Source organism: Pelobates fuscus, chromosome 3, assembly GCF_036172605.1.
Source record: "Pelobates fuscus isolate aPelFus1 chromosome 3, aPelFus1.pri, whole genome shotgun sequence".
NCBI lineage: Eukaryota > Metazoa > Chordata > Amphibia > Anura > Pelobatidae > Pelobates > Pelobates fuscus.
In genome coordinates, this window is record NC_086319.1 from 100,641,997 (window position 1) to 100,657,430 (window position 15,434).

At 41.9% G+C, this 15,434-nt stretch overlaps 1 protein-coding gene across 1 annotated transcript in view; it reads left to right on the forward strand.

The window, feature by feature from the left end:
- LOC134601646 (protein kinase C delta type-like) overlaps positions 1-14,929 on the forward strand; it is a 36,958-nt gene extending 22,029 nt beyond the window's left edge. Inside the window, exons 2-8 of the mRNA XM_063446164.1 lie at positions 12,135-12,293; positions 12,460-12,551; positions 13,150-13,212; positions 13,439-13,577; positions 14,046-14,228; positions 14,441-14,569; positions 14,786-14,929. Coding sequence (XP_063302234.1) covers positions 12,135-12,293; positions 12,460-12,551; positions 13,150-13,212; positions 13,439-13,577; positions 14,046-14,228; positions 14,441-14,569; positions 14,786-14,929 — 909 coding nt within the window. The remainder of the gene's footprint in view (positions 1-12,134; positions 12,294-12,459; positions 12,552-13,149; positions 13,213-13,438; positions 13,578-14,045; positions 14,229-14,440; positions 14,570-14,785) is intronic.
- The last annotated feature ends 505 nt before the right edge of the window (positions 14,930-15,434 follow it).

Consider the following 15,434-nt stretch of genomic DNA (forward strand, 5'->3'; position numbering starts at 1 on the left):
TTACAGGGTAAAATACAGTGCTAGCAAATTAAATTCTCTGCAATTTCGGCCTGGGTTGGCAGGCAGGTCCCTCAAATTGTAATTAATAAAATTATTTAATTATGTAAAAATATTACATAAATACGCACGTAGAATTTAAATATATATATGCACATTTATATATTTGAAGTCTACGTGTATATTTATATAATTATTTATGTAATTTTGTATTTAAACAAATGTATATTTCGTATTATTTTTATTTATTTATATATACATAGATATATACAATTTTATTCTAAGTGTATTTTGATATAAATGTATATTTTTTAATATCAAAATACAGTTATAATAAAATTTCATATAGATATATAATTTTTTTTATTTTTGTATTATTTTCAAAAAAATTAATTTAATTTACTTATTATTTGTATTTTATAATAATATATATATACAATATATATAGTTATTATATATATAATATATATATGTGTGTAATTTAATTATAAGTGTATTTTTATATTAATAAATATACATATTAATATAAAAATACACTTAGCATGACATTATATATATGATATATAGACATATATTATATAGATATAACATATGTCTATATATCATATATATACAGATATATAATTATTATTAATTTTATTTTTATGATTTTACAGTTGCCGGGAGACTGCCTGTCAGCACAGACAGTCCCCCTGCAGGCAGAAACATGGACACCTATTGTGACCATGTGGTCGCCCTATTGAGCGATCACATGGCCCAAGGGGTCCTAATTCGCCATGGGGAGACTGTCTGGGCTGCAGGCAGTCTCCCCACAACGGGAGCACCGCCGATTGCCGCCGGGGGAACGACGGCGATCGGGTAAGTACATCTTAAAGTTAGGACGGTTCAGGACCGTCATCGGTCGGCAACGCAAAAATGCCGATGATGGTCCTGAACCGTCCTAAGTCCTTAAGGGGTTAAAGGATCTTAACATGTATAGCTTGGAGGAAAGACGAGACAGGGGGGATATGATAGAAACATTTAAATACATAAAGGGAATCAACACAGTAAAGGAGGAGACTATATTTAAAAGAAGAAAAACTACTACAACAAGAGGTCTTAAATTAGACGGGCAAAGGTTTAAAAATAACACCAGGAAGTATTTCTTTACTGATAGGGTAGTTGATGCATGGAATAGCCTTCCAGCTGAAGTGGTAGAGGTTAACACAGTGAAGGAGTTTAAGCATGCATGGAATAGGCAGAAGGCTATTCTAGATATAAGATAAGGCCAGGGACTAATGAGAGTATTTATAAAAATGTGCAGACTAGATGGGCCGAATGGTTCTTATCTGCCGTCATATTCTATGTTTCTAAATGGACTTGAATTTGGTCTGGATTTCAACCGTACTGAACTCCAGACCATTTCGATTTTGCCCATATATATAAAGTGGACAAGCAGCATTTGCAAAACCCTTACTTATGTGTGTCTGTAATATGAACATAGACCATTTATAAAATCCTATTCTGTGTGTATATTTAGACCAATAAAAAGATTAGTGGGAAATTAGTCTGCTTTTTCTATGTTGTATGACTCTCAATCTCAGAAACAGAAAATGCAGCTGTTCTAAAACAAACACATTAAATTACAGTGCAACTTACTTGTTAACAGGATGTACTAACTATTGTTTGATGTGGGCGTTATCTTTCATAAACTAACCACCCCATATAATAACATATAGAATTAAGGAGATTGGAAAACTAGACTTACAAGGCCTGTGTGAAGCCATCTCTCTGTACTTTATAGACATATAGAGAGGACCATCTCAATATATGTTCAGACAGTGTCTATACAATATATACCAGACTATGTTTGTATATTGTGTGTTCCAGTATGTTTGATTGTGGTGTAAATGTATGAATTTGTTTGGTTTTCTGAGTGAAACCATGTGCACATTCTGTGTAAATATATTTTCGTCTGTGTTTGTGAATTGGGTATTAAAAAGTTGAAAATTATGTCTAGAAACACACTGGACATTACAGCCCAAGCAATATACATACTAACAAGAGGAATTAATTAAAGTGTTAATATAATGTTTATTACAAATTCTCTTCTTTAGTTCAAAATGGCCTCCGGACTTTTATTTCTTTCCAACTTTGATTTGTTATAATGTCATTATTCACTTATCCTACTCTTCTCTTTCTTGACAAGTCGAGATCCACCTGGAGTGAACCTGTATCATAGAGCAAATCATCATTTGCCCTTTTCTGATGCTCTATTTAATGCACAAGACTCTCTGTATCTCAGGGCTCGAGTCCTGCAGGAACGCGTTGGAACGGCGTTCCTGCACTTTTTCCACAGCAGGAACGCCGTTCCCATTACTAATCCTGCAGGACCCAGGGCTGACACAAGCGGCTGCCAGAGCAGGGGGAGCACAAATCCGAATCCCCTGCCTCTGACTGGGGACTCGGATTTTTAAACTCACCTCTCCCCCTGCAGTCAGTGGAGTCGTCCGGCCTCTCGTAATGATGTCAGTAGGAGGGGGCGTGGCTTCCTCTGCTCTTCTCACAGGACCGCTGGGGAGCAGAGGAAGTCACGCCCCCTACTCCTGACATCATCAGGAGAGGCCGGCTTACTCCACAGGCTGCAGGCTGCAAGTTCCAGATCCTGTCCCACCCCTCCTGGCCCAAGGTAAGCCTCAGGGAGGGGGGAAGGCACTTTAGGTTTTTTTTTTTTAATCCCTTTCCTCAGTCCCTGCCCCCCCTACCCAGTCCCTGCCCCCCTCCTCAGTCCCTGCCCCCCCCCTCAAGCCCTGTCCCCTTACTCAGTCCCTGTCTCCCTCCTCAGTCCCTGCCCCCCTCCTCAAGCCCTGTCTCCCTCCTCAGTCCTTGCCCCCCTCCTCAGTCCCTGTCCCTTTCCTCAGTCTCTGTCCCCCTCCTCAAGCCCTGTCCCCTTACTCAGTCCCTGTCTCCCTCCTCAGTCCCTGTCTTCTTACTCAGCCCCTGCTCCCTTCATCAGCCCCTGCGCCCCTCCTCAGCCTCTGTCCCCCTCCTCAGCCTCTGTCCTCAGCCTCTGTCCCCCTCCTCAGCCCATGGCCCCTTCCTCAGCCCATGCCCCCTCCTCCTAAGCTCCTGTCCCTCTTCCTCAGCCCTGCCACCTTACTCAGCCCATGGCCCCTTCCTCAACCCATGCCCCCCCCTCCTCCTAAGCTCCTGTCCGTTTTCCACAGCACTGTCACCTTACTTAGCCCCTGTCCCCCTCCTTAGCCCCTGTCCCCCTCCTCAGCCCCTGTCCACCTTACTCAGCCCCTGTCCACCTTACTCAGCCCCTGTCCACCTTACTCAGCCCCTGTCCACCTTACTCAGCCCCTGTCCACCTTACTCAGCCCAGTGCTCTTACTCAGCCCCTGCATACGAGCATCAGCCCCTGTCCCCCTCCTCAGCCCCTGTCCCCCTCCTCAGCCCCTGCCCCCCTCCTCAGCCCCAGTCCCTCTTCCTCAGCCCCTGTCCCCCCTCCTCAGCCCCTGTCCCTCTTCCTCAGCCCCTGTCCCTTTTCCTCAGCCCCTGTCCCTTTTCCTCAGCCCCTGTCCCTTTTCCTCAGCCCCTGTCCCCCTTCCTCAGCCCCTGTCCCCCTTCCTCCGCCCCTGTCCCCCTTCCTCAGCCCCTGTCCCCCTTCCTCAGCCCCTTTCCCTCTTCTCAGCCCCTGCCCCCCTCCTCAGCCCCTGCCCCCTTCATCAGCCCCTGTCCCCCTCCTCAGCCCCTCAGTTCCTGTCCCTTTCCTCAGCCCCTCAGTTCCTGTCCCTTTCCTCAGCCCCTCAGTTCCTGTCCCTTTCCTCAGCCCCTCAGGTCCTGTCCCTTACCTCAGCCCATGTCCCCTTCCTCAGCCCATGCCCCCCACCCCTCCTAAGCTCCTGTCCCTCTGCCTCAGCTCCTGTCCCCCTCCTCAGCCCCGTGCCCTTACTCAGCCCCTGCATACAAGCGTATCATTTTTTTGTGGTGTGAATGGGGGGGGGGGGGGGGGGGCGGGGGGAAGGGGGCGGGGAGTGGGTCTTGGGTGAGTTCCTGCACTTTTTTACCCAGGACTTGACCCCTGCTGTATCTGAAATGTAATGTATAAAAAAAGTCATATATATATATATTTTTTTTTTTTTCTACTGTCCTTTCAAGCACATGTATATAAGTGAAAATTTAAACAGAAAACCTATTGTGTTTTATTTTCTTGCCAAAGGTTAACTAAAAGTAGATGCTTTTCTTTGTTGGTTTTCTTAGATCTTAGGTAAATTCTACTTCTGTGGGGTGGGCAAGAGAAATGGCATTAACACACCTTTGATCTTAATATTATTTTTAAAGCTTCTATACACTGAAAAAAAAATCTAGAACCTTACTGCTATTGGCTATTTACTACTCTTGGTATGTCTCAAGTTGGCTATTAGAGCCGTGGGTTTAATCCTAAATGTTAGTGAAAGTGTTGTTCTTTTTTGCTGATTTAATTTTATAAGCTTGTACCAAGGTTTTATGCTAGGTATGTATATTATATGGATGTAATTTTGTATCTGGTAAGCTCAGAGTTAATGATACTCAATTAACAATTTTGTTAAAACTGAAATAAACAGTGGTTAGAAATAAAAAAAAAAAAAAAGTTGAAAATGTATTCTCTATATTCCACAAGACAAGTGACGTTTATGGCACAAATACACAACCCAATTACAGTTGTTTTGTTTACATAAATGAATATGTGAAGGAATTCCCCTGTTTGGCGTTGGGGTGACAGTTTGTATTCCCTTGTTTCATGTTGGCAGTTGACTCCTTGAGCCTGATTTTTCAAATATTGTCAGTTGACTCCCTGGTTTTCCTTTCAACTTGTCAATAAATCTTTAGTTCATCTTTGTACCCTTCTTCTGTCTACGTATGCTGTTTGGGAGTTCATGTGTCTTACTGAGGGAATTATACAGGGACACTATTTAAATTACACAGGGATTCGTCTACCATTACTACCGAACGGAGGGCTATGTTCACTAGGCTCTGGTGGTCCGGGAGGAAACTACCGATTGAGGTTTAAATACACTTGGTTTCCTTACAGTATATAACTGCATATTTTGTTATTTTACTCTGGTGTGCTGGATCAGGTTGCAAATCAAAACCGTCCAAGCAGATCCAGAATCTAAATCCAGGACCTACTGTGTTGGGTATAGATTTGGATGTTGTAAAAATAGTTGCCTTTGGTATGTTTGATGTGTCTTGTCTGAAATGGTGAGAAATAACATACCCACCTATATAACAACAACTAAAGCTGTTAGAGACTGTTTTATTTGCCCCATCCAAATGCTGAGCAATGCATATAGTCATTATTCCTCCATTAAAGAAACACTGTAATGTTATGGCTATATTTATTTATAATGGTAAAGTGTTCCTATTTTTTTAGGATTATTGGGCCCCCTGTAAAAGATAAAAATGCAGGTAGATCCACATTTCATCCAGCATCATCTCAGTCTCTGGCTGCCAAATTCAAATATTACCATTTCACTTAAATGACAATGTTTACGTTTGTGAGACTGCAGTGAAAGGTTATATGCACCAAAACTACTAAAGTAAGATGTAGTGATTTTTGCTACCTAGAGTGTTCCTTTGAATAGGGCTTGTTAGAGAGGTTGAAAATATGTGGTCAATATGAGGCAATATCTGTTATAGTTATTAATAATGATAAAATAATAACATATTCTGCAACACTGTACAATGTGTAATAATAAATCTGAACAATAAATGTAACCCCTTAAGGAAACATGACATGTGTGACATGAAGTTTGGTCCTTAAGGGGATAAACGAGAATGGTTTCAGATAAGTATATCATTAAATTGGAATAACATATGAATAATTGAAAATAATACATAGAGGGCAATGTTCAATGGCTGAAAATGCCAGTAAATAGTGCTTTTATGTATAGGAAGGCCTAAAGACAGCTTTGATCAAAATTTAGAATCAAAAATGGTGTTTCCAGTTTTGCAGTACAATTGATTAGCATTGGGTTTTCCACTTTTTTGTTGAATAACATAAACAGTGATGTACAGAAGCTTGAACTTGGTGAAGTTTACTATGTTTAATATTAAGTTAGAAGGTTTATTAGCATCTCACTCTTCTCTCCTGGTTAAGTATATTCATGACATCACAATATGTTGCTAGCGTTAGCCAGGCAGTTGGTGTATGGAAACATTCCAAAGCAGTTGAGATCTTTATAGTCCTAGCTACGTGCGAGTCGTATTTTATAGACTGTGTGTATTTAACTTAAAAAAAAACCATGATTATAACATTTGTGATACTTATGTCATATTTGGGTAAAATATTCTCACCTAAGAAAAAGGAGTATGAAGAAGGAGAAAGTGATCCACCTATTTCTCAGGAGAAAAAGAGGAGGATGAAAAGAGGTTATGAAACAGTGTACCAGAGCATTCAATTTAGCAGTGACTGTGAGGAGCAGGAAAAAAGACCAAAACATGTATCATCAATAAAACAATTAAAGAATAGGCAAGAGAAAGCTTATATATGTGCAAAACGGAAAGAGGAAAATGAATATAAAGAAGGAGTGAGAAAGAGAGCAAGATGGGAGCAAAGTACGGTTCAGAAGTCAACAAGATGGAGTCAGCAGAGCTCACTGACCCCATTAGACTTCACGTTCCTCTATGAACTAGGAAGCGGTGCTTTTGGGAAGGTGAGTCACACGTGGTGTGATGTGGTGGAAATGTTAGAAAAGCACAGAGAATATTGCAAAATAATGTCATAGGAAGAGATTTTCACAGGTAGCAATTACAATGTACAAATTCCACATCCTTGCCATGCCACTGCAAATGTTTGTGTGCTTACTCTTTATCCCTGCTTATATATTACAGGGGGTATTTGATCTCCCATTGAACTTGATTCCATTGCTTATATATCTGATAATTTCTGATACATTTCTTTTTTTTTTTTTTTTCTTTTTTTTTTTTTGGTTTTAAAATAATTTTATTAAGTTTTGTATGCAATACAATATAGATAAAAAGATAAAGACATAAAGATACATTTGGTAGTACAGGTCAGAGATGTGAAATTGTTTTACAAGTTGTAACCACATGTGAATATGCGTTTGACAAATCGTATCAACAAATGCTTACATACAAACATAAAATTTAATATGAAAACTCGGATTTGACACTGTCAGGTTGTGTGTACCGTGAAGAGAATATTTACAAGGTTGAGTTATATTGTTAAGATATGGTTATTGTTTTACCAAATTTTAAAAGCTATATCTGGTATGCGAATAGATATTTGATATTTAAAATATAGAAAGATAATTCGTATATGTCGAGTTGAGGTTGGAACGTGGTGATTGTGAAAATCGTGCCTGTCAAAAGGGTGTGATCGTTAGGTTTTTCTTGGTATGTCCCTAACAGTGAAGGAATCCTTCGGCTGAGAATATTTTCCATTTTTCCCAAATTTGTGTGTGTGTTGCCATGTTTTTGGTGTAAGCAGAGGAAATCTCCTCCATCTGTCTAGTACTTTCTACTTTTTGAATCCACTCTCTGATGGTTGGGGTCTCAGCTTGTTTCCAGTGGATAGGGATTATGAGATTTGCTGCTATCAATAAGCGTGTGAGTAAAGCAAGATTTTGGTTCCTTTTGTCGTTTGGAAGGGGGAGAAGGAATAACATGTATTCTGGGGCAAATGGATAGTGTACGTCCGTTATGGTTTGTGTGAGTGAGTGGATGCGCTTCCAAAATTTAGAAATGATGGGGCACGACCACCACATATGTGATGAGTGAGCTTTGGGGGTCTTACAGCGCCAGCAATTGTCTTCGAGATCCTTGTGTATATGGCTAAGTTTAGTTGGAGTATAGTGCCATCTGGACAGTCTTTTATAATTGCTTTCTTGTGTAGCTAGGTTTGGAGATGTAGAGTGTATCCTATTAATGATTTGTTGCCATTGTGCTGAGGAAAGTGAGATTGGCAGTTCTTCAGACCATTTGTCTATGTAGGTGGGGATTGTATTAGTTTGATGTGACTGGGGCAGTTTATACATTGTTGATAGGGTTTTTTTCTTTAGGGGGTGAGTTGTACATAATTTTTCATATGGTGTGAGATTTCTCGCTCCTCTGGGGAGTAAAGAGAGATGTCTGACAAAGTGGCATATTTGGTTGTAGAACAGGTGGTGGGTGCCAGTATGGGGGGATTCTGGGAATAGATCCTTCAAATTCTTGATCTTACCCTCTTGAGTGATATCTCTTAGCGAGAGGTATGAAGGTGTCTCGGTTGCTTGTGGCATCCGTCGAGGTGTGTCTATTGGTAAGAGTGGATTGTGTGTTATTGGATATAGTGGTGAAGGAAATGTAGCCACTCCATGAGAGGCATCCGCAGTGCCGCTCTTGTCTGTAGTTGCTGTTCCCTGCTGGGGAGATTCTCACCTCGCCAATGCTGTAGATCCTCCAGAGCTCCGCCCCACAGCTCTTGTCTGGCAGTCTCTCTGTAAGTGATGTCACGGTTGCCCCAGGCTGGCTGAGGGTTGGACCATAGATGGATGCTCCTAGTGCTTTCCAAGGACCATCAGCACCGCACCAGACACCATAACCACCGCTGACCCCATGAACCGCCGCAGCTTGGTTGGGGTCTCGCTGTCTCCTACCCACCCTGGACCTACAACAAGGCTCCAGGTTCCAGTGGGTGAACCTCTCTTTCCCCAGAGAGTGAAGCAGGAACAAGCTCTTACAAGAGTTTAGTGCTTATTCAAGGGAGTATGAAAAGCATAGCTGTAATGCTTACTTGAGATTTATATGGAACACAACTGCAGATAACTGAGGATTTAGTTTAATGACTAGGATACTAGAGAATAGTACAGGTACTGTACCTTTAATTAAGTGGAGGTTTGTTAACTGGAATAAGCAGCTTCAGATTTGCATGCAGTATAGCAGAAAGGAAATTGCTAGTCCATGGAGTCAGAGCAAAATAAGAGTGGTAAGTTGCAGCAGGTAATAGTTAGTTTGGAGTTATAGGAAGTAAACAGACTTGCAAGCAGGCAGAATCCAATTACGGATGATATTACTACTTAGCTTTACAATGGGGGAAGTCCAGGGTTGCCTAAGTTCTTCTCCGAGGAGGAGAGAGGATTTAGCAGAGAAGGTCCTTTTTACAATCTGTGGTCGAGGTGAGGAGAGAGTGGGTCAACGGGTTCCAGTCCGGGTTCGGTACTCATAAGGGGTAGAAGATTCTTGATAGCCGGTTTTGAGTTTCGCGGTAAAGCTGTTCAATAATCCAGCGTTTTGAATCTGGCACAGTCTCCCTATGTAGCGTGGGGAGACCGCGTCAGAGAAGGGGGTGTGGCCGAGCTCCGTCTACCCGGAAGTGTCAAGGTAGCGGTAATGCCGGCAGTTAGGACATGACAATAGCAATCCCTGTAGTGATTATAGCTGTCTCCCCCAAACATGAGACGAGGCTGCGAGTTGAGGGTCAAGTAGAACTGAAGTTTTAATGGTACAGCTGCTTCTTTTATACAGTTTTTCCCCACAAGGTTACCGCCCATGTGGACCTTGTGGGGCACAGGACATGAAATGCACAATCCAATAAAAACAGAGTTTTACATTTGAACACTCCCAGTTACTGTACACAAACCCTCCCTTCTGCCTTTGATACAATTAACAAAGACAATGGACTAACTCAATTACCCGCAGGCAGAAACACATTTTTACCCAAAGTCCAGAAACACCCCAAAACTCCAACATATTCCCATAATATTTTGTATAAGATCCAGATTCAAAAGCATTGATTTTAATCTGGACATCGACTGCATCCAGGTGATTGCTGCAGATTTGCTCGTGTTGTCCAAATTCTGACTATATTTGACTTTAGTAAATATGAGAATTGCCATTGCTGTCGGAATTCTGTCATATACAAAATTCGGTGAATATCCCCAAAAGTAAGAAAAACTCTCACAATCACTTGCTGGACACAGACATGGGAAACATAAAGTATGATTAAATTATAAAGATATCAGTTTTATTATTTACAGCCATGTTAAGCCACTCAGATTTCAATATAAAGTTAATACATGATATAGCCCACTGCTCCTACCAGGGGCGGGCTGGGCCGGGGGGCAGGGAGGCAATTGCCCCCCAGGCCGCCATAAATCCCGGGCCGCCCACATCCAAAAAAAAAAGAAATGTTCCCCCAATGGCTGAACTACCGGCCCAGCTGCTCTGTAGACCCCTGCTGGCAGGACTGGCTCCCCTTGCAAAACTGCTATTTAGTATACTGCTAATTCGGCAATATACTAAATAGCAATTATCCTACCTCACTGATTGGCTGATCGACCAGTAACCTCAGTAAGGGGCAGAGTGGGGTGCAGGTGGATGGTACAGCTATCTTCCTTGTTTGTGTGTGCCGTGGAGGCACAGCTAGCTCACATGCCGGAACTCAATGCCTTCCCCTCACCTCTTCCTGGGCGGAGTTCTGGCAGAGCTGCCTCCTACCCAGCCTGCACGGCCCCTCCCTCAGTTCCCCGGATGCCCACAGCACCCAGACTGCACAGGGGGGCTCAGAGCAAACCCAGTAGAGCTAAGGCCCCCAAGAAATCTCTGTCCCAGCTTGCAGCAGTGGCACACAGGATCAGTAAGTGAAATACTCTACCTGACATCTCCCTGCACACATCTGAGGCTGTCTCTTCCTGACTCTATTTCTTTCTGTGTGTCTCACCTCCTTTCTGTGTCTCTCTAGTTTTCTAGCTGTCTCTGGCTCTCCTTTCCTTGTGTTACTCTCTGTCTCTCTCTAGCTGTCTCAATCTCTTGTTTCCTTGTGTCATTCTCTGTCTCTCTCTAGCTGTCTCAGTCTCTCCTTTCCTTGTGTCACTCTCTGTCTTTCTCTAGTTTTCTAGCTGTCTCTGGCTCTCCTTTCCTTGCGTCACTCTCTGTCTCTGTATAGTTTTTTTTAGCTGTCTCAGTCTCTCCTCTCCTCGTGTCACTCTCTGTCTCTCTAGTTTTTTAGCTGTCTCAGTCTCTCCTTTGCTTGTGTCACTCTGTCTCTCCCCCCTTTTTGTCTCTCTATTTATTTACATGTGTAGCTCTGTCTCTTATTGGCTTTGTCTCTCCTTCTCTCTGTGTGTCTGTCTTCTCTGGCACTTCCTCTCTCTTTCTTTGTCTCCCTCTCAAACAGCCACAAATACAATCACACAATCACACTCATCCAACTACACACATACATTCAACACTCACTCAGCAACAGTACAATCACACAAAGAAACCACACACACACATGTCAACCTTGTGTATTGATTAGTGGGGAGTGACGAGGAGCGAGAATATGCACATGGTACCTTAATACTTGCACAGGGGCCCAGAGGTCCCTAGTTATGCCCCTGGCTCCCTGCCATGGGCCCACGGTACAGGTATTGCGGTTGTGCCGGGGCCCACACACTAAGAGGGCACACCGGGTGGCCCATACACTTAGGGCCACCAAGTGAGCATGTTTCAGCAGGGGCCCATTCGGGCGCTGTGGATCTTTAACAGCGCGACCAGGCTCCTTTACGGCAGCATGGAAGAAAATGTAGACCGTGAGTCACTTTCTCCCACAGAAACAATTAGCCACGTGGAGAGAGGCAGAGCGAGAGCAAGCAGAGCCATACCCCAGCTCCCAAGCACCCTAGCCAGCACACTGGACCCCAGGAAAGGTACCAGCAAAGGTAGGAAACTGGCTTTAAAAGTGTAAAGTTTGTGTGTGTGTGTGTGTGTCAGTATGTCTGTGTGTGTGTCAGTATGCCTGTAACAGTGTGTCTGTGTGTGTGTGTTTAGGTGACTGCTTCCCCCCCTTTCAATCACATGGGAAAGGTGTTTTTACTCTCATATTGGTGCAATGGGCCACTTGACTGGATTTCCCCCCTAGGCCTAAGGCTGCCAGCCCTCCCCTGGCTCCTACAGACAACAATGGTAGGACCAGCATTGTTGTGGAAAGAGCAGAAGCAACACAACATTTTTTTCAGGCAAATGGGCAATGAGAGATGTGTACATTTTGGAGTTTATCTTTAGCACATTATGTGTTATGTAGCATGATGGTGTCTGAAAGCTGATCTGTTTCAATACAATGGCAATTTTTGACAGATAATGATGATTAAGTTAGTCTGACACTGGAATCATATCTTCTCTATCTGTAGGTAATGATGGCGTCATGGAGGAGCAGAAAACCTGTGGCAGTCAAGATAATGAGGAAAGATGCAATCAGGGCAGACATCATACTCCGGGAGCGACGTGTCCTTGAGATTGCCAGAAACTGCCCCTTCCTGTGCGAGGGTTTAGCCGCCTTTCAGACTAAGGTAAAGAATTTCTTGTCAATAGATTCACAACTTTGTCCAATCTTCTAACCAGCTGAAAGGTTTGCCTTGAAACTCTGCTGTAATCTATTTTGTTCATACCACATATCTGTCTACTTTATGGTGTTAGTCTACATGTGCCTTTAATACTTTATGTTTCCTGTATCAGATGCACACCTTCTTTGTCATGCCCTACATGTTTGGTGGCAGCCTGGATTGGTATCTTACGATAAAGCGATCCCTCCCGACCTACGAGGCAATGTGAGTGAGGGAATGATGGATATTGGTCTTGAGATATTTATTGAAGGAAGTACAATGTGGGTTACCGAGTCCTCTTTCTTTTTAAGAGATTCATTCATTGACACCTTATTCCTTAGCAAATTATAGCACTCAGGGCCTTATTGAGTACACTGAGAATTACGTCCAATTGGCATTTGCCGAGTTTTATGCCAAATGTAGAAATTCTCAAAAGCGTGTATTGAATCTTGCTTAGGTATTTTTTCATCTCTGCTAATATGGCCTAAAATGTGCAGTTCTCATGTCACGTCTCCACAATTTATGGTTTTGTGAAAAACAGCAAACTCATGTTTTTCTTTTTTTTCATGTCTCATTTTTATTAAAGTTTTATCATGACATACATCGCATTTCAGATTGGTACAAAGTTCAAGTACATGTTTAATCTCCATCAGCATACACTTAGATAATTGGTGAGATATATATCATGAGATGTGCGTGACATCCTTAGGAAATGACTGAAACTATAGAAACGTTTAATCTATATTAGTAATCAAAACAGAGAACAGTGTTCTTATAAGTCTGTTCAATTCTCTGTTCATCTCTTTCTACTTTTTTAAATTAGGTTTTATGCTGCAGAAATAACATGCGGCCTTCAATTCTTACATAAGCGAGGAATCGTTCACCGGTTAGTCCATTAGATTTTCTTCTTCTCTCTATTTTAGTCTGCTTTGTTCTATCTGAACAACATTTTATGCCAATGTTGCATATTTTCTCTCTTAATGAGCTATACTGCTTCAACCCCCAGGCTGCATCTTCTGTATGTCTTCATATGATCTACTCCCTTTGTTTTTGTACTTTATAAACATTTGACATGAGCAACACATTAAACAGTGATGGGCCCTTTTCCTTAGGGATATTAAGCCGGATAACATCATGCTTGATGAAGAGGGCCATGCCAGAATATGTGATTTTGGACTGGTGGCAGAAAACATCACAGGAGGAGTCCTGGCCCAGGGTAGCACTGGGACTACAACCCACATGGCACCAGAGGTTAGGATCTTTTCTGTATTTACTTCTCATATTTTTATAGGATGTAGAAAGCTGTTTTGTTTTTTTTCAAAATTATACTATATTTTTTAAAGATAAAACTAATTCTGAAGTTCTTCAGTGGAGTTTTGTTAAAAAAAAAAAAGAAGCAGCCGTTACAGCTGGATTCTCATAGCACAGTAAGAAATTCCTCTGCTTACTGCAGATCAATTCATCCATTGAAACGATTGGAAAAGTCCTATTTAGTAAGTAGAGTCAATTCTTACTGTTCTAAGAAAAACTAGCCTTCAGAAGTGCTGGAAAGTTGCCCAGATGGTATCGAGATACATCGTATCATATTAACAGTTGCACATTCTATTTGTAGTTTATCACAATTCCTTATACAGTGATTAAACCCCATATGTATCGCACTGATTAGACAATAAGAGAAGCTATTTTATATTTCATTAATATATTTAATTTTTTTTAAAGGTGGCTGCAGAGAGGAGATATGGTGCGTCAGCCGACTGGTGGTCACTGGGAGTTACCTTACATCAAATGTTGACCGGACATCTCCCCATTTACATAAAATTACCTGGGCACAGGTGCTCATGCTCCAAGCAGCTGCGCTTCTCTCCCCACCTGAGTAAAGAAAGCAAAGATGTCATGTCTAAAGTGAGTCTTTTAAAACTGTCTGAGCAGATTGCAACAGCTGTTGTATTGGGTATATGCGGCAAACTAATGCAGTTATGTATTAGGGTTCTTATAGCACTGCCAGGTCATCTTTTTCAGAAAACTCTTGATAACATTAAAATGCATACTTAGGATGCTGGAAAGTTGTCCACATAGCAGTGAGAATTGTTGCCTTTATCTTTATCACAATGCAGCTTCTAGAGGAAAGCCCCAGACTGAGGCTTGGAGTACGAAGCAACATCAGGCTTCACCCATTTTTTGGAGCTATAAATTGGAGGCATTTGGAAGCCAAGGCCATTCCACCCCCATACAAGCCACAGAGGGTAAGCACACTTAGGACAACTACAGTTTAATCAAAGTCACGTGGGACAGAAGCACTATAAGTTGACTGATTGCTCAGAGGTTTGATCATGTCCTTTCACTGGCTCTAATTTGATATGCAAATCTTTTGGAATGCTGGTTGGTATCGGTTGCCTCAGTTCTTCTCTCTACGGTAGATGCGTTGATGTGTTAATAATATAAAGTTTCTGTGCTTACAGGGGCCAGCTGAGAACCCCCTTTGGAATGTCCGGAAGAAGCATTTCTCTTTTATGGAGCCCATGAAGTATCACACCTTTTCAGGAGATAGCTGGTTTATACCGAACTTGTCTTTCACAAGCTCCAAATTGAGAGACTATTGCTAGGCTCCATATTTAATACCAGGGTAGGGAAGGAGGGTCGGAGTCAGAACACGTACTCCCGGAATATATAGTAAGCACAATCTTAATTAATCGCTATCGATACGTTCCGTTTCTACATGAAGATGGAGATTCGATATTTCTATACAATCAATTGTAGAATTGTAGAATGCAATCATTGTTACAAATCCAGCTATTTAATGGAAGTCTGTCCATTTTTTAATAAACTCTTCTTACATTGAAAACCAGTTTTCAGTTTTACTCTTTCATATATACATTAATATATAAAATGAAGCTTTGTGCTCAAACTCCCACTACTCCTGTGGAGCAGCAAGGACCATAGTACGCATCAGTCCCAATACCTAGAAAAAAAAAAAGTTACCTGCACATTTTAAAAACTGGAGGTTTTTAGTATCACTGCAATGGTCATTAAAGTGTAAGCTCACCTGCCACATTATTGCAAACCTTCTACACTAAGAAGTCACCTTTCTTCCTTGAGCTAAAGGCAAAA